The sequence below is a fragment of the Microtus pennsylvanicus genome, chromosome 10, assembly GCF_037038515.1.
Source record: "Microtus pennsylvanicus isolate mMicPen1 chromosome 10, mMicPen1.hap1, whole genome shotgun sequence".
In the NCBI taxonomy this organism is placed as follows: Eukaryota; Metazoa; Chordata; class Mammalia; order Rodentia; family Cricetidae; genus Microtus; species Microtus pennsylvanicus.
The window spans coordinates 57,204,340-57,231,647 of NC_134588.1; the positions used below are offsets into that span (position 1 = coordinate 57,204,340).

A 27,308-nucleotide genomic window follows, 5' to 3' on the forward strand; every position below is an offset into this window, starting at 1 on the left:
ACCCATCTTTGCCATTTGATCGTGTGTGTGTATACTGGTTTTTATGTAAATTACATTTCTCACTGTGACTCAGGATCCATGAAAACCGAAACATGGTGTACTTTGAAGAGTATTATACCTTAGGGTCAAAGAGTGGAACTCTCCGGGCATGCAGATTCATCTTATTCCTCTTTAACCTAGAGATGGTGCTTTTTGTGAAGAAAACTGATTTTTTAAAAAGCCTAAAAACAGTTAAGTAAACATTTCATGTTTTTCTCGACATCTCGATCTTTCTCCTGCATCATATGCTGTCAGCCCTTTCTGAGAAGAGTGAGATGTATACACACACATTCAATATAAATAAGTATAAAAATGTTTTTTAATGAGCTTGACGCCAGCCTGATCTACAGAGTGAGTTCCAGGACAGGCTCCAACGCTGCAGAGAAACCCTGTCTCAAAAAAAAAAAAAAAAAAAAAAACCCAACCAAACAAAAAAACTTTTAAAAAGTGGGTGGTACCTGAGGAATGGTACCCAAGGATATCTCCTATCTTCCATGTGCACATGCATATGTGTTCTTGCATACCTGTACACTCATACATACCATACACATAGTGAGTCCTAGGCCAGCCAGAGTTAAATAGTGAGACCCTGTCTATACATACACACGCACATGTACATGCGCATGCACGTGTGCAGAGAGAGAAGAAATGAAGTAGTGAGGGTATAACAGTGTGACCTGCATCCACAGAAGGTCCTCACGAAGATGTGAGGGTCTAACAGTGTGACATGCATCCACAGAAGGTCCTCACGAAGATGTGAGGGTTTAACAGTGTGACATGCATCCACAGAAGGGCCTCACGAAGATGTGATTTTCAAACTAAGGTTTTAGTAGTAGAAAAGATTTCCTGGGGTGGGTCTGTAACATTGCATTCTGAGCAGAGGCACGGTTAGTGCAGAGAGACATTAGAGAACCTGGACAAAGTGGGGGCTGGAAAAGGGGGGCAGAAACCCAAGACACTGAAATATATGGAGCTTGGAAAGAAGTTTAGATTTAATTTTAGATATACTAACACAATGTGTCTCATATATCTTACCTATTCCATAATATAATTCTCTTTTACCTTGGCTCTACCTTTAAGCTTCAGCCACATTAGCTTGGTCTAACGGTGCCATTTCCCCCTGTCGGTAACGCTCACTATAGAATTTTTTTGGGAAATATTTTTCTTCTCTTCCCTTTGGAGACCAGAGATTCCTGATTTCTCTCCTTATATCGCTGCTTTATAACTTGGTTGTCCTTTTCTGGCTGTTTCTGGTTTCCATAACAACGTCCCTAAGGTGTGGTGAGTATGAGCAAGCGGGTGTTGGTAAGGTGGTTTTCTCAGAGGCTCTTCCGCTGCCTTTCTTGATGATTCGGTGCAGCAGCCAACAATTTGAAGTTTTGTCTAGAAATAGCTTTTGCTTCTAATGATGTAAACCTCCATTGCCTTCTGCAAACGGTGTCTAAATGACGGCGTTTCTGAAAACTGGCTATTTTAAGATCTTCTGTTAGTCGTGACATGATGTAAGACATGACAGCCACTGAAATGTGCCGTTCCCCTCACGTTCATTTTTGTTCTTTACTTCTGCCTATTAAGTGCTATTGTTATCTCTGCTGACTCATCTTGCCTTCTGTTTTAGGCACATTTCTTTATTCTTTAAATGTGCTTCTCTATGCCTATGTGACGGCTGTAAGCCTCTCTGATGTGTTTGAATTTAATTTAATCCTTGTGCATAGACTTAATATATTAAAATTAAACAAATTTATAAATATATAGATATTGATATAGGTAGATAAAGATAGATATATACAGCTTATTCTGCTGTAGAAATATGGAAAACTATTGTACACAATCACTATTATTTTTTTTAAGATTTATTTATTTATTATATCTACAGTGTTCTGTCTGCATTTATGCCTGCAGGCCAGAAGAGGGCACCAGAGCTCTCTGGTTGTGAGCCACTGTGTGGTTGCTGGGAATTGAACTCAGAACCTCTGGAAGAGCAGTCAGTGCTCTTAAGCACTGAGCCCTCTCTCCAGCCCCACTATTACTATTTTATGAAACACCCTAGGCACATATTTATGTATGTGTACATGTGTATATGTGATTCTACCATATACATTGTTTTTAAAATAGGTTTTCCTCACTTACTAGATCTTGTATGTTTTTTCTGGATTAGTTTTAAGAATTACCTTTTACATTTTCATTTTCTCTGGTTGAATCAATCCACATATTAATTTGTTCTGTTATCACTCTATATAACACACTTTACACATTATTTCTTTAGAATAAATTAAAAAGGTAATAACAAAGTGAGGGGTCATGAGCATTTTTAAGGTTTTGATATGCTGCCAGATTACCCCAGAAAAGTTTCACCAATATGTACTCTGCCAGCGGAATGCCAGGGTTCCTGTGTCTCTAACAATCAGAACTGCTGTTTCTATTCATTAAATACATACATCTATCATTACATACGTACACCTATCATTGCATACAGATATTATTACATACATGCATCTAACATTACATACATACATCTGTCATTTCATATGTACAAATTAATATGTGGATTGATTCAACCAGAGAAAATGAAAATATAAAATGTAATTCTTTAACACACACACACACATCCATCATTACATACATATATCTATCATTACATGCATACCTCTAACATGACATACATATATCTAACAATAGATGTGCTGCTTTACTAAAAAGACCTATTGCTTTTCTTAGACAATTGAGAAAGATCACCAATTGCTGCATGTTGTATAAATTAAAGTAACTTAATATTTACCTATAATATTTATTTGTAATTTTTTCATATCTCTCATAAAGTGTTAAAATTTGAAATGTATTGTCTGTTTAAAATGAAGAAGTTAGAAGCTGGCTTAAAAACCCTTTGCTCATACAAAGTCATCTAGTCCCCCCTTGGCCAGCTGTGTGGAGGCAGCAGCTTGTCGCAGGCCCTGATGCAGAGCTAGAACTGGAGTTTCCCAATCTTTATTGTGGTCCTGGCTTCAGCACCTACCAACCAGGGATCTTCTGGGGCTACTTTTCTCATCCATAAAATCAGAAAGCTACTTCTTATTCAGATGACCTTAAGGCACTTATATGAGGATCAAAGAGTGAGTCTTTTATAAAAGTAATTTATAAGCTGTAATGTACTATCCATATGAAATATATTGTTTCCATAATAACCAGGTTACTCCCTAATGAGAAGATAGTTTGGGGAAATGGAAAGAGATTAAAATCCAAAACAAGCTTCAGAAATAACCATTTGAAGTTAACAGTATTTTTGTCCACTTTTACTCTTGAGAAATTTATTTTTGTATATTAAATTCATTTTTCTTCAAGTTCTCTTATAGATTCATTTTCCCAAAGGAAGCATTAAGAGGCTAGAGAAAAGAGAGGAGAGGATGAGAAATAGGAAGACTTGGTCTCTAGTTCACTTTTAAGAACCCGCATGGTGAGGAGGTGGGGAGTGGATCTGGGAGGAGTTAGAGGAAGACTGGAGAACAAATGTGATCAATATGCGTTGTATGGAATTCTTATAGAATTAATAAAAATATACCTTAAAAGAACCTGTTTGGTTGTTGAGTGGTGGTGGTGGTGGTGCACACCTTTAATCCCAGCACTTGGGAGGCAGAGGCAGGCGGATCTCCAGGTTTGAGGCCTGTTAGATCTATGTAGTGACTTCTAGAACAGCCAGGAGTACACAGAAAAATCCTGTCTTGGAAAACCAGACCTCTACCCCCAAAGTACCCATTTGGTTTTGCAGAATGGGCAGCAAAACATGTCTGATTATATTTAACCAGGCGTTGCATCTGATATCTGTGGATTTCTACTCAGTTTAAATGGATTAATTCAATATTTGCTTCTGTAGCTTGTATTTCTTTTTGATTTTCAGTGACATTTGATCATAAAATACAATTGGAGCATTCAGACCTCATCAATTTCTTGCTACTTGGGTTCAAAAATATGGCTCTGAAAAAATTAAAATCCCTCCATCTTGTGGCAAGTTCATTTCTATTGTTTGTGTCAATCATCTTTTTGTTAAGTAACTTACTGCATTTTACACCATGCATCTAAATTTTAAAAATATAATTATATTCCTTTGATTATCTGAATACTTTTCACAGTTGTTTTTATGCAAAGAGTGTGGCTTCTATAATAGAACGGGTTAGCTCCAGCTTTAGAGCTACTAAGAGCTTTATGGGGTTTTTTGTTTGTTTTCAATACCTTTCACACACATGTCACTGAAATACAGACTGAACTTGGATTCGTTCATTAGAAATGAGCACGTGCATAGGCGCCCGAACTCTGCTTTTCTGTTGAATTCTTGCAGTGTAACACACATACGACATGCAAAGGTAAGACTAACTTTTTTTTTCTTTCTTGACTGGGTTTCTTGGTGTAACAGTTCTGACTCTCCTGGAACTTCCAGGGTGGTCTTGAATTCACAGAGATCTGCCTGCTTCTGCCTCTTGAGTGCTGGGATTAAAGATGTGCACCACCACTACCCAGCTAAGACTAACTTTTTAAAAGCAGGAATAATTCAGATCACTCTCTTTAAGGAGCTTAAGAGAGTAAGTCATTTTAACATAAGACTGAGAGAGACAGTTTTCTTGTTTGTAAAATGAGCTGGATAAAAACATTACTCATTATAGAGATATTGTTATAATTGATATGTTACTTACCCTAATACTTTATACACTGTAAGTCTATTAATCTTAGCTGTTATCGCTGCTATTTATCTTTTATTAATATATATATGATCATCAAAAACAAATTTTAATAAAAGTTTTATATATATATATATATATATTAGTTTCTGGTTATTGTCACGCTCGCCCTCTCTTATCTCCTCCCACCACAGTCACTCAGCGCCCTAGTCCCCTTTCTACAGTTTTATCTTTTTGTTTTGTTTTGTAAACTGAGTTGAACTAGAGCCATCTATGTGACTGGGGATTTGTAACCACCCATTAGAGCTTGGTGGTCTCGTCCGTGGCTAAATGACTACAGACAACTCTGGCTCTCCCCCAGGGTTTATCGGTAGACCACAGTTCATCAGGGAGAAGTAGGGCCAGCTGGGCCTCGACAGGCCCAGTCTGCTTCGGCCCATTTTGATGTGAGATCGTGATTGCCTTGATTGGATCATGCTTATGACAGTGTTTCATAGCATTTCTCACTGTATGTGGGCCTTTACACTTTCTCTGCCCCTCTTGAGCAGTCTTAAAGCAGCTGGTATGACTGTCCCATGTAGGGTGGAGCACTTTCCCGTCACTTGTTTTCAGTGTCTTAACAGCCACACATCCCTGTATTCACCAGTGCTCGTCACATGAGATAGTTCCCTGATTAAGAATGAGAGTCGCACCTGTCTGTGGGTATACACATAACTGTTTAAAAGACACTTTGGCACTCATTTTAGCTAACCAACAGTAATAAGTTCCCCTCCTCGGCCGTGGGCTTTAACTGGGTTTACAGTACGAGGCCTGGATTTCCTCTTGGTGGGCAGGCATGGAAACTACTCAGTGTGTGGTTGCCCCCTAACAGCTGTGCCATTGTTGCCGTGATGAGCACATCTTGCCTAGCAGGTAGGTGTTGTAGCTCATAGGGTCATCATCTGGGATTTGATGGTTATTGATGCCTTTTCTTCCCCCAGCAGCCTGCACTGCGTCCTCTGGCACTATGAAAGCCGGTCAGCAGGGAAGAAGCTTACAGTCCAGTTCCAGCTTGGTTTCTCTGTATCTTGCACCAAAGGTGTGTATAGCATTTTCAGCAATACAGTCTTATCAACTAATTCCGATGGACAATCAAGAGGACTGACAAGAGCCTATATTGTATAGGGAGCCTCTGGATCTCTCTGAGCAACAACATAAAAGGAAGTATCCCACATCTGGCCTGAGATTTTTGTTTAATGACCCATGGCTGTTAGACACATTTCCAGTATTTTGTTACTGATTAAAAGAGATTTCAGAAATGGAGAAACACAGACTAATCACTGTGACATGATGTTAATTATTTGTTTATTGTTTTTTCCAATGATGGAGACCAAACCCAGCACCTTGTACTTGCTAGGCAAGCTCTTTACTACTGAGCTAAATCCCCAACCCAAGAAATGTTAATTAAAGATAACAAAGTTAGCTAACTTTATAGCTTTTTCTGTGTTATTTTTATTCAGTGAGCTTTATGCTTTATTTAACGTATGAATATGTATAAATCCAAAATGGAACTTACACATTTTAATGCCAACAACAGTTCCCTAAATTTACCAGAAGGCATTTGGAGGCAGTAGGGAACCATGTCATTATGGTTCATTGCTAAGAGTTCAGCTTTGTTACCTGTGCAATTAAGTGTGTAATAGACTTGCTCTCTCTCTCTTCTCTGTTAATGTTGTTTTTTTCATTCACTCCTTTTTATGAATCGTGAGTGTAAAGATACAGACTTTGTGTCTATTAGAAAGTACTTTTGTACATTATCTGTTTATATGTGTATAAATTATCTCTATGTAAACATACTCTCTTTTTTTGAGGCACAGTCTGTGTTTTTTAGGTTTGCATACGCTCCTGCCACCCTTGTTTTTCCCTTTCCCTGGAATGCTCCTTTTCCTTCATGTCTGTGCTCAACCGAGCCTCATGCGGAGGCGGGGCTTCGTCGTTCAGCCTTCTGGAGCAGCAGCCCCAGCTGTTCTCCATCCTGCTTCTTCTTCATCTTCTTTCTCTCATTTTAGTGACTGGTAAAAACCTTACAAATCTTCAGGTTTTTCAAAATTAATGATAGTGTTTGAAATTTAAAAACTTTTCTCTTCTGTGACAACTAAGAGTTTCAAGTAGCCCCAGCATCTCTGGAGGTTGCTAGTCAGTGCACAGAGAATATGATTCTGCACTGTCGGGGAATAGGAAGGATGAGCACCCTAAGATGAGTGCTGTGGAAAGGTGGTTGTGAAGAAAGGAGGAGTGGATGTTTATTCAGAGAGAAGCCTGACTTTATTCATGCCCAATCACTGTTAAATTTCTACTGTGTGACTCTCACTGTTCTAGACAACCTCAAAACCCCTAAGGAGCTAAAAAGGCTGAGTTTGGGGAGACATACAATTTTAGACAAGAAGTACAATATGGTATGATGAGATGTATTGCTTATTACAAGAAATGAAGCAATTTATAAGGCTGCAGAGTGAGGGGTTTAGAAAGGACTGACGGTTGGATAATCATGGAAGCCTCTCCTCATTGATCTGAGGGAAACTATAGTGCAGCATTCTCTAGAATCCCTAGAAGGAGAAAGGGCTTCTCAGAGAGAGTTGGTTGTGCACAGATCCTGTCAGAGTTGGTTGTGCACAGATCCTGTCAGAGTTGGTTGTGCACAGATCCTGTCAGAGTTGGTTGTGCACAGATCCTGTCAGAGTTGGCTGTGCACAGATCCTGTCAGAGTTGGTTGTGCACAGATCCTCTCAGAGAGAGTTGGCTGTGCACAGATCCTGTCGGAGAGAGTTGGCTGCGCACAGAACCTCTCAGAGAGAGTTGGCTGCGCACAGAACCTCTCAGAGAGAGTTGGCTGCGCACAGAACCTCTCAGAGAGAGTTGGCTGTGCACAGATCCTCTCAGAGAGAGTTGGCTGTGCACAGATCCTCTCAGAGAGAGTTGGTTGTGCACAGAACCTCTCAGAGAGAGTTGGCTGTGCACAGATCCTCTCAGAGAGAGTTGGCTGTTCACAGATCCTCTCAGAGAGAGTTGGCTGTGCACAGATCCTCTCAGAGAGAGTTGGCTGTGCACAGATCCTCTCAGAGAGAGTTGGCTGTGCACAGATCCTCTCAGAGAGAGTTGGCTGTGCACAGATCCTGTCGGAGAGAGTTGGCTGTGCACAGATCCTCTCAGAGAGAGTTGGCTGTGCACAGATCCTGTCGGAGAGAGTTGGCTGTGCACAGATCCTGTCGGAGAGAGTTGGCTGTGCACAGATCCTCTCAGAGAGAGTTGGCTGTAAAGATCCTGGGGTAGTAACTTTATATGGGCTGAGTAAGTTATATGTATATGTTCAAGAACACACATATGTAACACTAATTAACGAAAAAGAGGCCATGAACTTGAAAGAGAACAAGGGGTGGTACTCAGGAGGGTTCACAGAGAGGAAAGGGAAGGGAGAAATGATGTAGTTATAATGTCAAAAATAAAAACGTTAAAAGTAAAAAGATTACAGGGTGGGAGAGAGGGTTTGTCTACGATCCAGTCAGGCCACTCAGGCCGAATCAGCAGTGAAGAGCAGGACGGCAACAGACGTCAAGAGGGCTGGACTGGTGTAGACCCGGTGTGGCGTGGCGTAGTGGTGCTTCAGAGGTGGGGGAGACTGCGTTTTCCTAATTCCAACTCGAGACTGAAATTGTCACTAATGCTTAGCAGACCGTGAGCTCTAAATTGTGAATAGCAACAGGCCCATAAAAAAAGATGAAGGGAAGTGGGAGAGATGGCTCACTGGTTAGATGACATGGGTTTTCACCCATGTGGCAGCTGACAACCGTCCTTAATTCCAGTTCCAGGAGAGCTGATGCCCTCTTCTGGTCTCCACAGGTACTGCATGCATGTGTTGCAGAGACAGCCAACATATAGGGAAAACATTCGTACACATAAAAGAGAAATAAATAAAATACACAAAATGTATTCGTGCACACTGAAGAAATTGGCTGGTAATTTTTAAAATCCTCAGTTTTAAAGATAAAGAAGTGAAGCTGAGGCACACTTAGAGGCAGTGTCTTCCACCTCACTGTCGCATCCCCACCTGCCTGAGGTGCACATCTGTGCGGATGCTCAGTGGACCCCATACTGAATCAGTTCTGGTTTCTCAACAAAGGGAAGGAATTGAAATCTTTAGTCAGCTGAAAATAAATAAATAAATCATCCAAGCGACCCTAAATGGACTCAGCTTGTTGATATATATATATTTCTGTAAATATATATAAAAGAAAAATAAACCATGAATTTGAAGGGTGAAATATGGGAGAGATTAGAGAGATGGGGGCATATGAAGTTATGTGATTATATTTTAATTTTTTAAAAAAGTAGCTTTAGTCGGTGCCATACCAGCAAGTGCCCACTTCTGTTGTTTTACCGTCCTCTCCTCCTGTTCTGGTTCCCTTTTTAATGCCTCTTTTATTTTTAATATCCTGTTTCTAGAGTAGGGAAGATATCCAGAGTGGAAAGACGAGAGAGGGAGAGGAATGGACTGAGTAGCTTCTGAGTCTGAGAAAGAAAGCGGTGTCTGCCTCTGCCAGTCACCCCTGCCCTCTCTGAGGTTCCTCTGCCCTTTCTAGCACATTTGAGGGTCCTGGGAGGGCCGCGCTGCTGGAGGTCCTCCCATTTCCAACCACATGCTGGGGACTTGCCTGTGCATTCCGTCTCCTGGCTCTGTAACAAGGTCACTCCAGTGTCTGCATGCATGGGTTGATTTATGGATCTCCTCTTAAAAGACTGTCCAAATCACTGTCTCTGTGTATTAAAGCTAGATTCTTAAGACTACAAATTTTAAAAAGCCACATCTTAAGAAGACGGTTAATTAAAATTTACATCACGTTAGAGACCTTTCAAAAAGCTTGGTGAGATTAATACAAGAGCTGAAAAAGTTATTTTACACACACAAACGCACACTTTAGAATAAATCTTTTTATCTCATGAGGAAGTTATTCTTGAAACAGCTAATAGAATCTTCTGAATTGTTTTCTTCCCATGTATTTGACTTAGGTATTAGGAGGCAGGTGAAGAGCGCTGACTGTCTTTCCCCTTCCACGACAGTGAATGTTTGACCCTGATCATTTATCAGTGGCTAAAAAGCAAGGCTTCAAATTTGCTTGAGGATAACCTGGGGAATTGACGAAAAGATTCAGATTAGGTCCTTTTTAAAATGTAAGGGGTTAGAAAGGCTTGACCCACCCTGGCACGAAGAGGATATGTTAAAACCGAAAGCCAGCGCCTTAACTTAGGGATTGGGGTGGGAGGGAAGCCAGTTGCTCTCTTAGTTACTGCCTGTCGGCTGTTGAGGCTGAACTGTGTTTATAGCTTTTCTTGTATTACTGTCCTGGGGCTGGGTGTGATGGCGCACGGCTTTAATACAAGCAACAAGGAGGCAGAGGCAGGCAGATCTCTGAGTTCCAGGCCAGCCTGGTTTACAGAGCTAGTTCCAGAACAGCCAAGGCTATTACACAGAGAAATCCTGCCTTGGAAAAACAAACAAAGAATTTCTTGGGATTTGTGAACATTCATGGTGACACAGCTCCACAGTAACAAGGCCTGGGTTAAAAGGTTTATTTTTTTTTTAATTTTGTTTTGTTTTTATCTTAGAGCTCTGTATTCTTTCTAATGTGGTATAGTTTAACCTTTTTTTTCTTTCATGTAGCTGTACAAAGACTCTTTAACTTTGTTTTTGAAAATCTTCTATTTCTAGAATTGATAACCACAGGACTAAATGGACGCATGTACCAGCTATGGGGACATGTAACCGTAGTGAACACTAGGTGGCGCTCCTCCACCATTGGATGACGTCCTTTCTGGCTCAGTCAATGTTATTCACTTGAGTCATTATTGATACCCTTCAGATGCCATCCTTGTAGAAATCAGGAGTGCTCACCACCACAGATGGTCTCATAAAGGGAAAGATAAACTTTTTCTTCTTAAATTAAAAAAACAATGTAAATAATGAATTCTTCTGTTAGATTAAATTTGAAAATGGCATTTTTGAAATCTGCTAATCTACCAAAATATTGTTTGACTTAATAAAAAGCTAAGTAAGGCTTCAGTATAAAATAATATCTGAGTTATGTGAGACAATGTAAGCAAACATGTGGAAGAAAATGCTATCCTAATACGAACCTCTTCAGGCCGACTCAGCCAATGAAGGCTATTAACACTGGCCGGTCGGCGTTCACAAGGCCTTGATGGCTGTACAGAAGGACGGTTGTGCTCACAGCCACTAGGCCCATCGGCTTACCAGCAACACGCCATTTGCACCGATCCTGAGTATGCAACGGTCCTTTGCTTCTGACAAAAATGCAAATAGAGTTAGTAGCGACTGAGGCCGGTGGAGACAGGTGCAGTGCATGCAACCCCGTATGTGCATGCGGTTTCTGCAGCAGATGGCACACAGAATACAGGGAAGGGCCCAAACCCGATACCTGTCTGCTTGGTCAGCTCTGTCCTTCTCTATCACTGCACCTCAGGCTGTTGGGCGCTGTGCACATGCTTACAGCGGGGACTACAGGGCTGGGGGTGTAAGAAGGCCAGCTTAGCCAAGACAGTGTGTACGTGTGTGCGTGAGTGTGCGAGAGAAGACCAGCTTAGCCAAGACAGTGTGTACGTGTGTGCGTGAGTGTGCGAGAGAAGACCAGCTTAGCCAAGACAGTGTGTGCGTGAGTGTGTGAGAGAAGACCAGCTTAGCCAAGACAGTGTGCACGTGTGTGTGTGTGAGAGAGAGAGAGAGAGAAAGACCAGCTTAGCCAAGACAGTGTGCACATGTGTGTGTGTGAGAGAGAGAGAAGACCAGCTTAGCCAAGACAGTGTGTGCGTGTGTGTGTGTGTGTGTGTGTGTGAGGCAGCCAGCTTAGCCAAGACAGTGTGCACATATGTGTGTGAGTGTGCGTGAGAAGGCCAGAGAATAGCACTGATGTCTTCCTCATGTGCTCTCCACCTTATGTTTTGAGCTAGTTTCTCCCACTGAGCCTGGAACTCACTAAGAAGGCTAAGTTGGTTGGCTAGCACGCTCAGAGATCTACCCCCCACGTCCGCAGTGCTAGAATCCAGGATGCGCTGCTGTACTCGGCTACTGTGTGCATGCGCTAGGATCCAAACGTAGGTTTTCATGCTTGCGTGTTACGCATTTTGCCAACTGAACCATATTCCCAGCCCCAGCCAAGGCAATTTTTTAAAAATATGAAATCTGAAGACTTGCTTTTCCTGACTTGAGAGATCTAAAGTTTGGTACTCTAGGCATGGTGATGGGGCATAGGGATGGGCTTGATGGTGAGAGGAACAGAGTTTGGAACCCAGGAGCAGACTCTTGGTGATACATTGATCTTTGCCAAAAATGCCAGCACCATTCAATGGGGTAAAAGTAGTATCTAAGCAGTTATTGCTTGGACAATTAAATATTTTTTTGTACAAGGATCCATTTAGACTTTTAGTTAATATCATACATGAAAAGTAGCTAAAACAAACAAAAACCTCAATCTATATATAAGACCCCCAATAAGAAATCTCTTAGAACGAAGTATAGGCCTGCATCCTGTGTATTGTGTCAAGCAAAGCTTTCTTGGATGTGACATTGAAATCACAAGTCACCAAAAATCTTATCCTCTTCTGAATGTTCTGGAACTGTAAATGTGAAGCGGGTGAGGAGGGGACTTCTGAAGTATTGTCTCTAGATCCTAGCTGGGCACAGTAATGGGCATGTGAGTGGAGGAAACGACTAAGGGATGCGTTCCAAAGGTGCGGGCAGAGCCAGAGACCCTGACAAAGCAGTACAGGCAGCAGGAGCGGGGCCTGGCCACACCAGAGAGCTGCTAGGGGCTTGCCGGGGTGCAGGATGAGAACCATCAGGGATAGCGGCGGTGGAGGGGCTGACAGGAGCTGTGGGCTTGAATGGAGCCCGGCAACTAAACGTGATCTGACTGGGAGCTGGCAACGTAAGCGTCTTACCCCCAGAGCTCGTTCTAAACCTTCAGTCACGGTCGCCTAGCAAATCCATGCGACAGCTACAAGGTAAAGAAGTCCTTTGCTGAAGTCCATGTAGCTCGCCTGCCCGGTGCCGACTACAGAAAATCTGATTGAAGACCCAGAGGGCCAAATGGAAAATGTCCAACACATACATTTCCAGGCCTAGTGGTGTGGTGGTTAGGGGAGAGAGGCGTAAACACTCCCACCTCCCCCAACCCACTTCCCAACACCTCTATGACCTTGACAAAGCTTAGAGATAGCAGGTATATTGGTATTTTCTTTGCTATCACATGGTTTATGGCCCAATGGAGTCAATTCTGTAATTGAATATTAAGTATAAATAGTATATAACTACTTTACGGTTATTGTGCTAATATATTTAGACCCAGCATTTCTGTTTTGTCTCAGATCCAATTCTCCTTTCAAGTGCTGCGGTTAGCTGACGACAAGCAGTCCCTCAGGGTAGGCCTGGCCCTAGTGTTACGTAACACCACATCAACTGTGTTCTCTAAGGTGTCAGCCAGGGGAGCCCCAGTAAGGGGCAAAGGGGGACCTTTAGATTATTTCCGGAAATACATAGCAAAAAAGTTAAAATATTAGTTTTGAGTCTTTTAAGGTACTGAATATTTGATTTTTGCCATTTTATCAAGATCTATCACGCGTGTTTATTTCTTCGGACCTTGATTTCAGTGTTGATGTTTTCGTGTCACTAAGGACTTTCAAAAGAAGTAAATGATACTCACCGTCCCCTAGAAGCCTGCGATCTGGTCATAGGGAGAATTTTAATTGCGCAAGCAGACCAGATGGCAAGCCAGGGTTTTACTGTGGGAAATTCGTCAGTCTCACGGGGAAACAAGGGTCCCTGAAAGGCTGGGCTGTGTAAAAAGTCACAAAGCCTCTGCCAGGTCACGTGTCTGCACTTGGGTCTCCTCGTTGTTAACGTCTCTTTGATCTCTGGGCCTCTGCAAATCGAATCACAGGTTCAGAGTTGCCGATTGGCTGGAGATACTGTGGAAAGACTCCACGGCCATTGCGTTCGCTTGAAGGCGGCTGAAGCCGAGGTTGCCTTTGATTTCCAGAGAGGTTTCCCTTAATACGAGCGTGTGACTTTGATTTCTCACATGGCAGTGAACTCAGAAGTCAAGAGATTTTTTTTTTTTAGGGTTCAAGAAGAAAAAGTTTAGAAAACAAAAGCCCTTTCTGGATGAAGCTGACAATGGCCGTGGTTTTTTCGGCTTTTCTTCATCCTGCCCTTAAAAGTATAGGCAAGAGGGGTCGGTTGTGCATTTGGGGGAGCACGTGAGTTCGTTTATTGATTTTTGTTGTTGTTTTGGTTTGGCTTTCTGTCCTTTTGAGACAGTGGTCTTAGCAGACAGCCCAGGCTAGCCTGGCGCTCCCTGTGAAACGCAGGCTGGCTTTGAACTTGCTGTCCTCCCGCCTGTGCGGTCAGTGCACTTGATGTAAGCCACGCCTTTTGTTGCTGCTGCTCTTGTGCTCTGTCTGAAACCATCAGGTGAAAGTTGGTTGTGAACTGGAGCTCTTTCTCCTCGGCTTCCCAAGTGTGTGGATTTGGGAAGTGCGTCTCAAGGACAAGTATAAAACGCATTATTGCTCAAAGCCTAGCGTGGTTGCCGTGTTTCCGTTTCCCGTGCTTATGGTGCTATAGCGAAGGGAGGTAGGAACTGCTGGCTTATTTGCCTCCTGTGTCTGGTCATAAATTTTTAATGATTCACTATATTCTCGGAATGTTCAAAGCAAAGTGAAGTTTGTTCTTCAGCAGCCGCTTTTTGCTCTGCCTTCCTGGAAGCAGCTGGCTTGAGGCGGCAGGTCCTCAGGTGCCGCCGACTTCTGACGCAGCTGGCTAAAGTCATTCAGGCAGCTGTAGGCACAGAAGCCCAAATTAGTAATCTGTTGAATGTTAACCTTTATTGCCTCTGAGGTTAATGAAGTCACATAGGTGCTGATAATTGTTAAGACAGATTACGAGCAGGTGCTGCTTCTCACTGCTTTATGACTAATTGCTAATCTAACATCATTCTCGCCGTCATCCCTCTTAGACCTGAATTAAAGTAGCTGGTCTCAGTTGATTGTTCTCCTTGAGACACTCTTTCCCTCCATCTCTCTGTCTATTCATCTGTCCGTCTCTTCATGCCACTGGAAAATTTCCTGAGCATCTAGCTTGCCAGGTACTTTTCTAGGCCCCAGAGAAACACATTTTGTTGCTGTTCTCAAGAGTATGTATTCCTATTAAGATAAATATTAATTATGCCTTACTTGATCCTGTTTTTCTATTTATAATGTTCACTGACCAGTGGTTCACTATTCCATTTTGTCTTTCAAATCTAAGCACATCACTGGTCAGAATTTTTCTGTTTTGTGTGATCTTAGATTTACAGTTAGACCCATGCTGGCCCCCAGCCTGGCACTCTGTGGCTTTTGACATGGTAGTTGTATTAGTTATACATTTTGTTGCTATGGGAAAATACCCGAGGAAAGTAACTGAGGGAAGGGGAGGTTTATCTTGGCTTATAGTTCAGAATACTGCTGATCATGGTGAGGAAGTCCTGGCAGCCAGAGCCTGAGGCAGCTGAATCACATTGTGTCTGCGGTTGGGAAGCAGCGAGAGACGAATTCTAGCTCAGCTTCTTTTTCTCCTGTTCATTCAAGACCCCAGCCTAATAGAATCGCCCTGCCTACACTTAGGGTGGGTCTTCCTACCTTAACTAACTAACCTCCCAGACACCTTGGGAAGGTGTGTCTGGGGTGATTTAGCCCCTGTGGAGCTGACAGTCCTAACCCAGCGGCCATATAGATGGCTCTTCAAGCACCTGTGGCTGTCAATCACGGAGCTTGCCTCTGCACGGCGTTGCTTTTTGTTCTGCTTTTGTTTCATTCGTATTTATCTTGATTTCCCCATTTGGAATGTGGATAAAGCCGGCTTCGGTGTTTTACCTCGGCACACACCCCTTCTCTCACACGGGGCCCAGGACAAAGTCAAAAAGGCTGTTATTCTTCCATTATCAGTCTTTTTAAAGCGAGTCTGCTAAAGGTCATCGCCAGTGATGAGCTCCACGCATCCCCATGTCTTATGGGGACCAGGTCAAGGGTTTTCATTACATCATTAAAAGCAGAAAGCTGGTGCTGAATTTTGGTAATAAGATGAACACGGAGTACCGTGCTACGCTCCGGCATGTTTCTTCCTCTCTTGCCTTTCTGTGGTGTCGAAGGAAGCTGAGGGAGGGTAATCCAGGGGTTGCTCACAGCTGTCCAGTCATGGAGGATACAAATATTTTAGGTTGACTTTAATAGAGCTGGGGCGTGACACAGCATTTGAGTGCTTGCTGGTATGTGCAAGGCTCCAGTTCAATTCCCAGCACTGTAAAATAAATAGATACATAATAAATAAACGTTTGGCCAGGATATCCTAGCTCCTTGAAGTCAGCTAAATTATTCTGTTTATTTATTATGAGTGATGAAAACAGCTTGTCCCAGAAGGCAGCGACACTACTGTAACTCTAGCGCTGCGCCAAATACTAACAGACAGAAAACGGGTGCATTGTGATGCTTGGAGGAAAGGGGAACTATGGAGTTCATCCGCAGCGCTGCAGAAAGCGGGGACTCACAGGGCATTTGACTTTTTGAAGAAAGCAACCATCGTGGAGATGAAGATTTCTAAGTGACAGGAGTTATGACTCACAGGTTCAAGTAAAATAAACATGGGAGTAACACCCATCTGAGACTCGGCATTAGACTGCTGAGTTCAAGCCCTGCAGAAGTGATGTTCCTGGTGGTCCGACCACTGTCTGCACCTCGCTGCTGTCACGGTTGCTTCACCGGACAGGGTAGAGTGCTTCCTTCCAAATGGGAATTTTAGTTGGAGTTCCCATCAACAGTACCATCAACCTCAGCTACTTTCCCGTGCCTTTAAATGAGACACTTCTGTGGCCACGTGCTCATTGAACTTGGGAGTCCCAGTCACTTCTTCATTCTCAGGCAGTATCTTAGTCTGTTTGGGATGCTGTAAAAAGTAGCTCATAACAGCAGGAATTCATTTCTCACATTTCCAGAGGATTCATTGTTTGAGAAGGGCTGTTTCTTTCTTCATAGATAGTGCTTTCTGGCTGCCTTCCAGTATGGGGACCAGAGTCAGGGGGCTTTCAGAGGCCCATTGTGTAAGTGTAATAAGCCTTTAAAGGCTGCACTTACTAATAACACCTCATACTGATGATGGGGTTTGTAACATATGAATCTCACAGAGATACAAACAGCTATATCATAGCAAGCACCTAGCTATTGCATATGCATGGATGGGTCAGTAGCCAAGATGATTTAAATATCTCTCAGAAATTAATTCTGCAGTTCTTCGCATATACAGTTATTTCCCATTATAGTTTGTTTTGAATTTGGTACATTTATTTTAGTAGCTGATATGTTATCTGGTTCCTATCAGGAAATACACATGCATGTGCACGCGCGCATGCACACACACACACACACACACACACACACACACACACGCACGCGCGATCCTTGGGGAGAATGGTAAAGAGAAGATGTATAGAAATCAGAGATGGCAATGCAGTAGTATTGAAGAGCTCTTGGCTTTATTTTATAGGTTATACAGTAGTCTTGTAGATTCATGATAATGAATAGAAGGCCAAGGGGCTGGAGAGGTGGCTCGGTGGTTAAGAGCACTGGTAGCTTTTCCAGAGGACCCGGGTTCAGTTCCCAGCACCTACATGACAGCTCACAACTGTCTTTATGTCCAGTTCCAGGGGATCCAGCACCCTCACAAGGACATACCTGAAGGCAAATCATCAAATAAATAAATAAATAAATAAAATTTAAAAAAAGATCAGTACAACAGAAAATATGTTGCAAGAAAGTTTTCAGTACTTATACTGAATGTGCATTGGATCATAAAATGAAGTTACTGGTATACTAGATAAAAGTTTATAGGTAGCTGGGAAGGTGGCTCAGTCTTTAATGTACATCTGTAAGTTCGCATCCTCAGTACCCGTGTAACCCATGGTGAGGTGAGAAGCCAGGTGAGGTGGCATTCAGTTGTAGCCCTAAGGATGGAGAGAGAGACAAGAAGATTCCCAGAGCTCATTGGCCAGTCAGTCTAGCCAAATCGGTGAGCTCTGGCATCAGTGATTTGTATGCACACACACATACTCAGTGCAAAGCCATCGTTATAATAGATGCCAATATATAGGAAAATGATATAAGATTATGTATCCACTCCTAGATTCTGCATACATTTCATTTTATTTCTTGGTATGTTGCTGTGATCCAGCTGCCCTCACTCCCCCTGAATGACAGCAGAACTTCCTTGTGGTCTGTAATTGACAAGGATGTTTGTGTTCTTTCTGGCTAGTGGGTCTCCACAGAAGGAGTAGAGGTATAAAAGGTTACTGGGCAAAATAAAGGTTGCTGTTCTTCCACCTGAAAAGAAGCCTCCGTGTCTCAATCCCGGCACCCCCAGCCAGTCTCGGCTATCCCGGCTGCGCTGGCTGCGGCAGTATGTGTATATGTTATGGGTATGTGTTCATAGGCACGTGGACATGAAGGTGCAAAAGCCTTAAGAAAGTGTCCAGAGCTAGTGTCTTGGTTCATGTTTTACCTTAGCTTTTGAAACACGTTCACTGCGAGGGAGCTCATTGGTTCAGCTAGAGTGCCGGACCAATGAGCTCCAGCGATCTGCCTGTCTTCACCCCCTCTTCCCAGTACTGGACTTACAGAAGCATGCTGCCACACGTGGTTCTTATGTCGGCGCTGGAGATCCAAACACAGGTCCCGGTTCTGTGCAGCAAACACCTAATCTCCGCTTTGAATGTTAGCAATGTGTCTTTTCTCAGTTAGGTCTAAACTCCTTAGCTTTAGAAGTATCTTCAGTGCAGTCATATTTGCATGATAAATGGCTTTCCGTGGTTCTCTGTTAACAGTGATCCTTTGCACTTGTATTCAATGTGCAGGCGACAGCATTAACATTTGTAGCCTTCCCCCTTTCAGGAGATACAAGGGTAGCATTGTGTCAGGCATGTATTTGATGACTGACATATAACTTCATTGAGTTTTAACAAAAGAATTTCTTTGAAAAGCAGGCTATTTAGGATAATGTTCTCTGTTACTGTTTTGAGGCCCAAAATTCCAAAGTATTGTTCCCCTGGATGCATTCCTTAATACCTATTAGAACTGTGTGGTAGGATTCTGTGCCAGCAAAGCCTTCTAAATCATGGAGCTGAAATAAAGGTGTTTCCAAACCTTGCTGTAGGTTTGCACTTCCATCACCACACCACACTGCTGTTTGTACTAAAGTTTGCTTTCTTGTAACCCTTTCTGTCCCATGAACCAATTTTCAGTTCCTAGATTTATATAATTTTGTATCAAATTTAGGCAACGACGGGCTTAATAATGACATTGTTATCCAAGCACATCATGCTCTCAAACTGTTCACTCCCCTTGGTCTTTTCTTGTCTCACTTTGCCCTCCTATCCTTTTCTACTTTTATATATATATATTCATATATATATATATATATATATATATATATATATATATATATAGAGAGAGAGAGAGAGAGAGAGAGAGAGAGAGAGAGAGAGAGAGACAGGGACAGAGAGAGACAGAGAGAGAGAGAGAGATCCATCTGCAGGAGAAATATGCAATATTTGTCTTTACGTGTCTGTCTTATTTCCCTTTATGTGATGGTCTCCAGTCTCGCCCACCAAACAACATAGTTTTATTCTTCTCTATGGTTGAATAAAACTCCATTGTGTGTGCATACTTCATTTTGTTGATTTACTTGTTGCGGGACACTAGACTGATTCTCATCACTTTGCTGTTGTAAATAGTGCTACAATAAACATGGATTGTCAGGGTGTTTGTTTACTTGTTTTCTGGTTTTTGTTTTTGTCTTTGTTTTGAGACTGGGTGTGGCCTTGGCCGACCTGGAACTTGCTGTGTAGACAACAAGGCTAGCCTCTAACTCACAGAGATCTTCCCGTGTCTGCCTCCTGATTGCTAGATATTAAAGGCTTATATCACCACTCCTGGCAGATCCAGTATTTCCGTAGTGTGCTGACCTAGATTCCTTCGTGAATATTATCAGGAATGGCATCTTAAATGACATGCCAGAAACTCTGAAAGTAACCTGGTTGGAGCTGTTCTTCCTAGGATGAAGGCCAATCTGATTGTCCATAGTGATGACTGATTTCTTCTTAAGGCCGTAGTCTGTTTTCTTCAGAGTGCCTTGTGGGCAGCCGGCCTTTCTGTCTTCCTTCCCCTTGTTCTCTTGACTCATTCAGAACTTGTCAACCTATTTGTCTTCTTTTTGACTCATTGCTTTTGGTGTCTGGACAAAGTATTCATTTTTGGCATCAGACATGTCTTTGTTTGAAAGTCCAGATCTGGCTTTGACCATCTGTTTGACCTAGTAAGCACCTGAACCTCTGTTTTCACGTGGGTGAAATGTACCTCCATTTGTACATATGTTTTGAAGATTCGTATCTCTATCTGTACAAACCTGGATGATGGGATGTTAGCTTATTTCACTCCACCCCTACACTTAATGTAGTATTTGATCCCAATCACTTGGAGAAATAAATTTTAAAAGATTTGCTAAAATGGTAGTAGTTTAGAAAACACTAAGTACCCTAAAAGCAGCACCCAAATGGAGTGCGCTGATTTATGAAAGCTGGTGGTCATTGGTACCCTCATCCCAACACAATGATAGCCTCCTTCCCTCTCCCTCGAGTGCATTTATAAGTTTGATCCTTAGGGGTGATGCTGTCAGTATGTTGCCAAACTTACTCCTTGTTTTAATTCTGCTCTGCCTTCCTGAGGCCTTACCAGAGTATCAGGTCCTGAAAAAGCATAGGGGATATCAATAGGGATTCTCGCACATCAGCAAAGTATATCGACACAACTTCTCTTGAGAAATCCTATATTATAATGATTGACTGGAGAGAGGAAGATTTAGTTTTCCTCAGGGATGAGCCCCCTAATTGGTTATCCGATACCAAGTGGTCCACCCTGAAATCATATATATATATATATATGTGTGTGTGTGTGTGTGTGTGTGTGTGTGTGTGTATAATCAACACTGAATTAACTCAGCAGTTTATATTTATGCATATATGCAGCAATAATAACTAGATAAAAAAGGCTAAAATTTGAGAGCAATTGGGGTGAGGTTAGAAGGAGGAGGAATGATGTAATATTTTAATTAAATATTAAAAAAGAAATAACTTGGAATGCAATTATTCCTTAAGATTTTACTTCACTTGTGAGCTGTTAAGTGGAAAATCCAGTAATTTATTTGAAAATAATTTTGCATGCTTTATTTTTAATACCAGAAATTTTTGAACTGAAATGCTTCTCACCTGTCCATATTTATTCCTTTTAAATAAAATATAAGCTATTTTGTCATAAGCGCTGATAGAGTCCTTAGATTCCTGTTTGGCTCTACAAACCTAGCCATAATTATTTTTTTTAGTTTTAGAGTAGCTATGTGGCATTAGACTGTCTATTTTAGACAAATACACTACTAATAAGTACAGTATATAATACGACTTTAAAATTTATGCTGGGCATGGTGACACCCTTTCGTAAGCCTAGCACTTAGAAGGTTAAAGGCAGGAGGGATCAGCAGCCCCAGTCTTGGCTATATGAGGCCCCATCTAAGTAAAATAAAATTTAAAACCCATAAAACAAAATTACATTAACTTTATGAATGCTAAGGCTTTTCTATTTTCAAAATACCTTTGATTTCTGTGCAAAACCAAAACACAGCAGTTAATTTCTCACAGCTATAATTTGTTAATAAGTAGCTTCATGTTGATTAGTATTATTTATGATTTTTCAGCAGTGCCTTGTAACGATATTTTGTTTTTGTTTTAACAAATGAAGTTTGTAGCCGGGCGGTGGTGGCGCACTCCTGTAATCCTAGCACTTGGGAGGCAGAGACAGGCGGATCTCTGTGAGTTCGAGGCCAGCCTGGTCTACCAAGGGAGTTCCAGGACAGGCTCCAAAGCTACAGAGAAACCCTGTCTCGAAAAACCAAAAAAAAAAAAAAAAACCAAAACAAAAACAAATGAAGTTTGTCTGAAAATCAGAGCGCAGAGCTAAGCCACTAGAAGCCAGGGAATGGCGGCGCACACCTTTAATCCCAGGACAGAGACAGAGTTCAAGGCCATTCTGGGCTACGTGAGATTGACTGTCTAAAAGAGAAACAGAGCTCACACAAAGGTGATCCCAGCACTTGGGATCCCATGCCTTTAATTCCAGCACTAGGGAGATGGAGACAGGAGTGATATGATATGGCTGGGTGGAGAGAGGAATATAAGGTGGAAGGAGACAGGAGCCCAGTGCAGTCTGAGGTTTGGTGGAGACAGATGCAGTCTGCGGATGCAGTCTGAGGTGCAGTCTGAAGCAGTCTGAGGACAGGATCACCCCTTGGGTCTGAGCATTGGTAGAGGTAAAAGGTCTCTCTAGTGGCTGACTGCTCTGCTCTGATCTCAGCTTTCACCCCCTAATATCTGACCCTGGTTTTTTATTATTAAGAACAATTAGAATTTGTGCTGCAATGCCTTGCCTATTTTGTAGGTTCAGATGATAAAACAAATCATTATATAGCCAATTAAATTATAAAATTTAGAAAGAAAATTGCTACCCATTTTTTGGATAAATTATCTATGATATGGTTTATCTCCCAGATACATAGACAGAGCCTCTTTTAGCTTACCTGCCTCTGTGTGTGTGCACTAACCCACCATTCCCAGAATCATATGCAGATGGACCTAGTAATTATATACAGCTGGGAGGGGATGCGCGGGAAGTGTGTCATGGCTGGAATCTCAGATGAGACTCTGACGGCCCTCCTCACATGCTCCTTCCGTAAGGAAACACCAGCAGGGCTCCTCGTGATGCTTGAGACACCCCAGCTGCTCTGGCTAATGTAGAAATGGCTGCTATGTGGAGGCACAGTGTTCTGTAAGCACCCTCCTCCTGATTTAGTCTCTCCAAGGAACAGTCTTGGGCTTGCTTGGCTAGGGAGTGAGCCTGAATTCAGTCCTACCACAGCCTGAGATAAAACAATTATAAAACAGAATGTTTTTGATACAATGTCATGTTTCAATATTTTCTGTAAAGTATGTCTGAGAGAAACTGAAATATTCAATGAAGAGGGAGTGACAGATTGTTCCTGTACCATCAGGCACGTTATGGAACAGGCTATTATGTGTATTGTGTGTATCAAGGTATCTCTGTGTCCTACAAAACCAGTTTCTCCTTGAGTTCACCTGCAAGGCCAGAACTGTGGGAGGATCTGGGGAGCGCAGGGTGCAGTTTTTGGTTTTGGCTCAGTCGCTTGGTAAGCTCTGTGATGTTATGCTAGTCATGTATATCCTCTGGAACTCAATTTCTTTAGCCATAAAATGAAGGAGTTTAATAAAATGATTCCAAGTATTGATATCACTTAGAAAATGATAGAGTTGGCTCAGTGAAGTTGAAAATTAAAATTTAAAAGTTTTAAAATGAGTATGGTGACTCTGTGTGTATGTGTGTGTATGTGTGTGTGTGTGTGTGTGTGCGCGCGCTCATGTGTGGGTGTGTATGAGAGAGAGAGAGAGAGAGAGAGAGATAGAGAGAGAGAGAGAGAGAGAGAGAGAGAGAGAGAGAGAGAGAGAGAGAGAATATCAGGTTCTCACTTAGTTTCTGTTTTTTTTTTTTAACATAAAGGAAATATATTTGGCTTACTGTTCTCAGGGTTGAGAACTCAAAGAACGTGTCATGAGCATTTTTGTTCCATAGTGGATGATCAAAGAGGATGAGGGGGAGGTTCCCTTAGTAACAGCTCACTCCCAAAGCAGCACTGATTCCTAATGTACAACCTGTGAACATCTCTTAATGTTCTAAGGCTCTCTGCTTTAGCAGTGGAAATTAACCAAGTGTAGATGTACTGTCCTCATATCCCTAAATACATGTGAGATGCAAAAAGGGACAATGTGCGTGCTTCAAAAGGAAATCAGGAGATGGAATTTAAGCCAAGTTTAAATACAGTTTATACTCAGAGTACTTCCTTACCTTAAAAGGAAACTGTACTGGTTTGGGGATTATGTTTCTGCATCTGTGAATAATAGTTTCATGATTTTTTTTGAAAGATTTATTTATTTTATGTGTACGAGTGCTCTATCATGTGCACGTATACCTGCATTCCAAAAGAAGGCATCAGATCCCTTTATAGTCATTTATAGATGACTATGAGCTACCATGTGGTTGCTGGGAATTTAACTTGGAACCTCTGGAAGAGCAGCCAGAGGCATCTATCCAGCCCTCCATGGTAGTTCTTATGAATTTTTTAATATTTCATTTAGGTGAATCATGGTTTTAGAAGAAACTGGCTCCCTTTCAAGATGACAGACTGGATACTTCTTCTTTGTCTGTGGTTCCTATTGTGAAACTCTAGATCAGAACTCCAAAAGGTCCTACCTAAGAGCTTAGGAGAGTTTGAAACTTTTGGAAGTAGTAGAAATCATTCTTGTCAGTTTGTCTGCTCGGGGCTTATTTGTCAGAGAGTATCCACAGAAAACCTGTCTTGTCAGTGTGTCTGCTTGGGGCTTACTTGTCAGAGAGTATCCACAGAAGACCTGTCTTGCTTCTGTTTCTCAGAGGCGCATGCTTTTGGAGAAACAGGTTTCTACAAAATGTTGCTGTTGTAAAATTCCTAAGGGGAGAAAAGATGTTTACTGCATTAGTGACAATAGTATAAACTTGTTAAATTCCCAAGTCTGGATATTAAAGCTTGTAGCAGTGGAGTCTCCCAATTGCTTATTGATAGTTTTTAAGTAAACTTCAGAACAACTCTGAATTGTTAAAGTAGTCAGAATAGGAGCTCATGTTCCAAAATTTGCTGATTGATTTAGGACAATTGAATAGCCATAATGCCAAGATGAAACTCACCTTTGAAAGGGTGTTTAATCAGAAACTAGGAGGACAAATTTCTGAGAAGAGCAATTTATTATAATAGTGAGGATTTGTTTGTGTCAATATTTGGGAATTCTCCTTTTCTTTTTGTATAACTTACATGAGTGCTTGTATGCTCTATGATAGTGATAAACTTCTCTTCCTCACAGAACCAGAGTGAGAGGTTTGCGTTCCTTGCAGAGTGGTATGACCCCAACGCCTCGCTGCTACGCCGCTATGAGCTTCTGTTTTACCCTGCAGATGGATCTGTTGAAATGGTAAATGAGGGCTAGAAGATGGCTCGGTTGGTAAAGTGCTTGCTGAGTCTGACGCTTAACAGCCAGGTAAAATGTCAGGCATAGTGTTACCTGCCGGGAATCCCAGCACTCTGGAAGCAGAGATATGGGGCTTGCTGCCTGGATGGTCTGGCTGATGGGCGAGCCCCAGGTGCAGAAAGAGGTCCTGTCTCAAAAGGTAAAGTGAGCCAGGGGTGCACTCAGGATGCAGAAACAGGGCCAAGTTTTGGTTGAGGCCAGCTTGGTTTGCATAGCAAGTTGCAGGCCAGCCAGGACTACATAGTGAGACCCTGTCTTGAAACTTGAAATAAAAACAAAAACAAAAATCTCCCCCAAACAAAAAGCAAAAATAAATAAACAAATAAATAAAAGTAAGGTGTACAGCTCCTGAGAACAAGACATGAAGTTCACCTTTGTCTTTCATGCCTGTTTATGGACGTCTGCGGAGCTCACACACTGAGAAGTAGCCTTTGTTTGCTTAAAAATTGGCAAAGTTATTTCACATGGGGCGAGGAGAAGAACAAGACTGTCTTTGGTGTGGTTGGTTTTGAAATTGCATTTGAAGATAAAGTTTTTTTCTTTTTTTAATTGAAAATATATTTTTTTCATACAGTATATTCTGATTACAGTTTTCCCTCTTCCAACCCCTTCCACATTTTCCCCACTTCCCCACCAACCCCTTTCTTTCTCTCTTTCATTAGAATACGAATAGGCATCTAAAAGTAAAATAAAAGCAAATCAGAATATGACAAAACAAACAAACAAACAGGAAAAAAAGCCAAAGGGAAAAAGCACAAGGAGCACAAACACTGAGAAGCACACATTTGTTATACACAGGTGACCAGCTTGCTAGATGCACTGGTGTAATAGTGGCACAAAGGTGTGGGAGTAACCAACCACTGTCTGAAGAAACATTTTTATTGGAATTCTTTTTTCTTGGTGTTCATTAATACATCAATACATGAAGATAACTTTGTGCTGGTATTTTTTTTCTGAGTTATGTGGTAGATAGAATTTTACCACATAATCCAGACTAGCTTCTTACTTGTAATCCTGTCTCATCTCAAATAGGCTTATAAATGTGCACCTTCACACCCAACTTTGTTGCAGACTTCTAACCAAAGTATTTCACAAGTTTTAACATTAAACATATAGGAACAGCTTAAACTTGGTGACATTTGACTATAATTTCAATACTTAGGAGGTTGAGGCAGGATAATCACAAATTCAAGGTTGCCTGAGCTGTATAGCAAGACTTTATCTCAAAACAAACTGACCTAGAGAAATCTTAGTGGGTAATAACACTGGTTGTGAAAGCATAAAGTTCTGAACTTGAACATTAAACACCTATATAATAGCTGGGCATTGTTCCATGTGATACACCAACGTTGAGTGGCAGAGACAGGCAGCTCCCCGGGGTTCTCTGGCCAGCTAGCCTGGCTTAAACAACAAACTTAAGGTTCAGTGAGAGACCCTGTGTCAATAGAGGAAGGCGAAAATGACAGGGGAAACACCAGATCAGGCCTTCTCATGTATGCATGTGTTCATGCACACCTATCTACACGCATATGGATGAACATGCATATAACACACACACACAATAGTCACATACACACACACAAAGTTAGATACAGTGAGACCCCAAGTTGAAGAGGGATAACTGGTGTTTTGGATTAATCAATATTTGATAAGTGGTTCTGGGCAAATGGATATTATAGTCATAGATATTATTGAAAGTTGGTATCTGTGTAAAAAGTCAAACTAAAGAGGATCTAAGAAGGTCCCTTTCTTTGTGTTCCTTCGTTGGTATTGTCTTTAAAAAGTCAGTGTATTTGGGAGTGGAGGTCCTAGAAGATGGCTCAGTTAAGAGTACTTGCAGCTCTTGTAGGTCCCGAGTGTGGTTCCCAGAACTACACTAGGCAGCTCACGGCAACTGTAACTCCACCTCCAACAGGCCAACACCTCTTCTGACTTCTGCATCTGCACTCACATTACATACCCACACAGAGACATAAATACACATAATTTAAATAAAATACAATTTTTAATGAGCTTACTTAGTATTGGAATGTGTATGTGAAAATAAGGAATGTGAGAATCTGACTGTCTCTGGTTCATAGATGCTGAAACAGCTTGGCTAAAATAAGTCTACTCAGGGTATTTTAAAATATATATTTTTATTATTACTAGATTGGATTTGGAAATAGAGATTTTGAGTATAAAATATTATTTGTGTGTGTAGTTAAGAAGTAAAAGGGTCAGATAAACTGAAAACTGTTTCTACCTCCCAGTAAGATTAACATTCTTTGTATGTATTTTTCATTGCGTTTGG

General features: G+C 41.7%; 1 protein-coding gene across 5 annotated transcripts in view; it reads left to right on the forward strand.

Moving 5' to 3' along the window:
• The window catches only part of Nme7 (NME/NM23 family member 7), a 140,438-nt gene that overhangs the window by 1,477 nt on the left and 111,653 nt on the right, over positions 1–27,308 (forward strand). For 2 of the 5 annotated variants that reach the window (XM_075988463.1, XM_075988464.1), the window contains 2 exons: positions 5,687–5,784; positions 24,851–24,958. In XM_075988463.1, the coding sequence (XP_075844578.1) occupies positions 5,713–5,784; positions 24,851–24,958 (180 nt within the window). In that variant the 5' untranslated portion in view covers positions 5,687–5,712. The remainder of the gene's footprint in view (positions 1–5,686; positions 5,785–24,850; positions 24,959–27,308) is intronic. The other 3 variants (XM_075988462.1, XM_075988465.1, XM_075988466.1) reach the window with 2 other exon arrangements.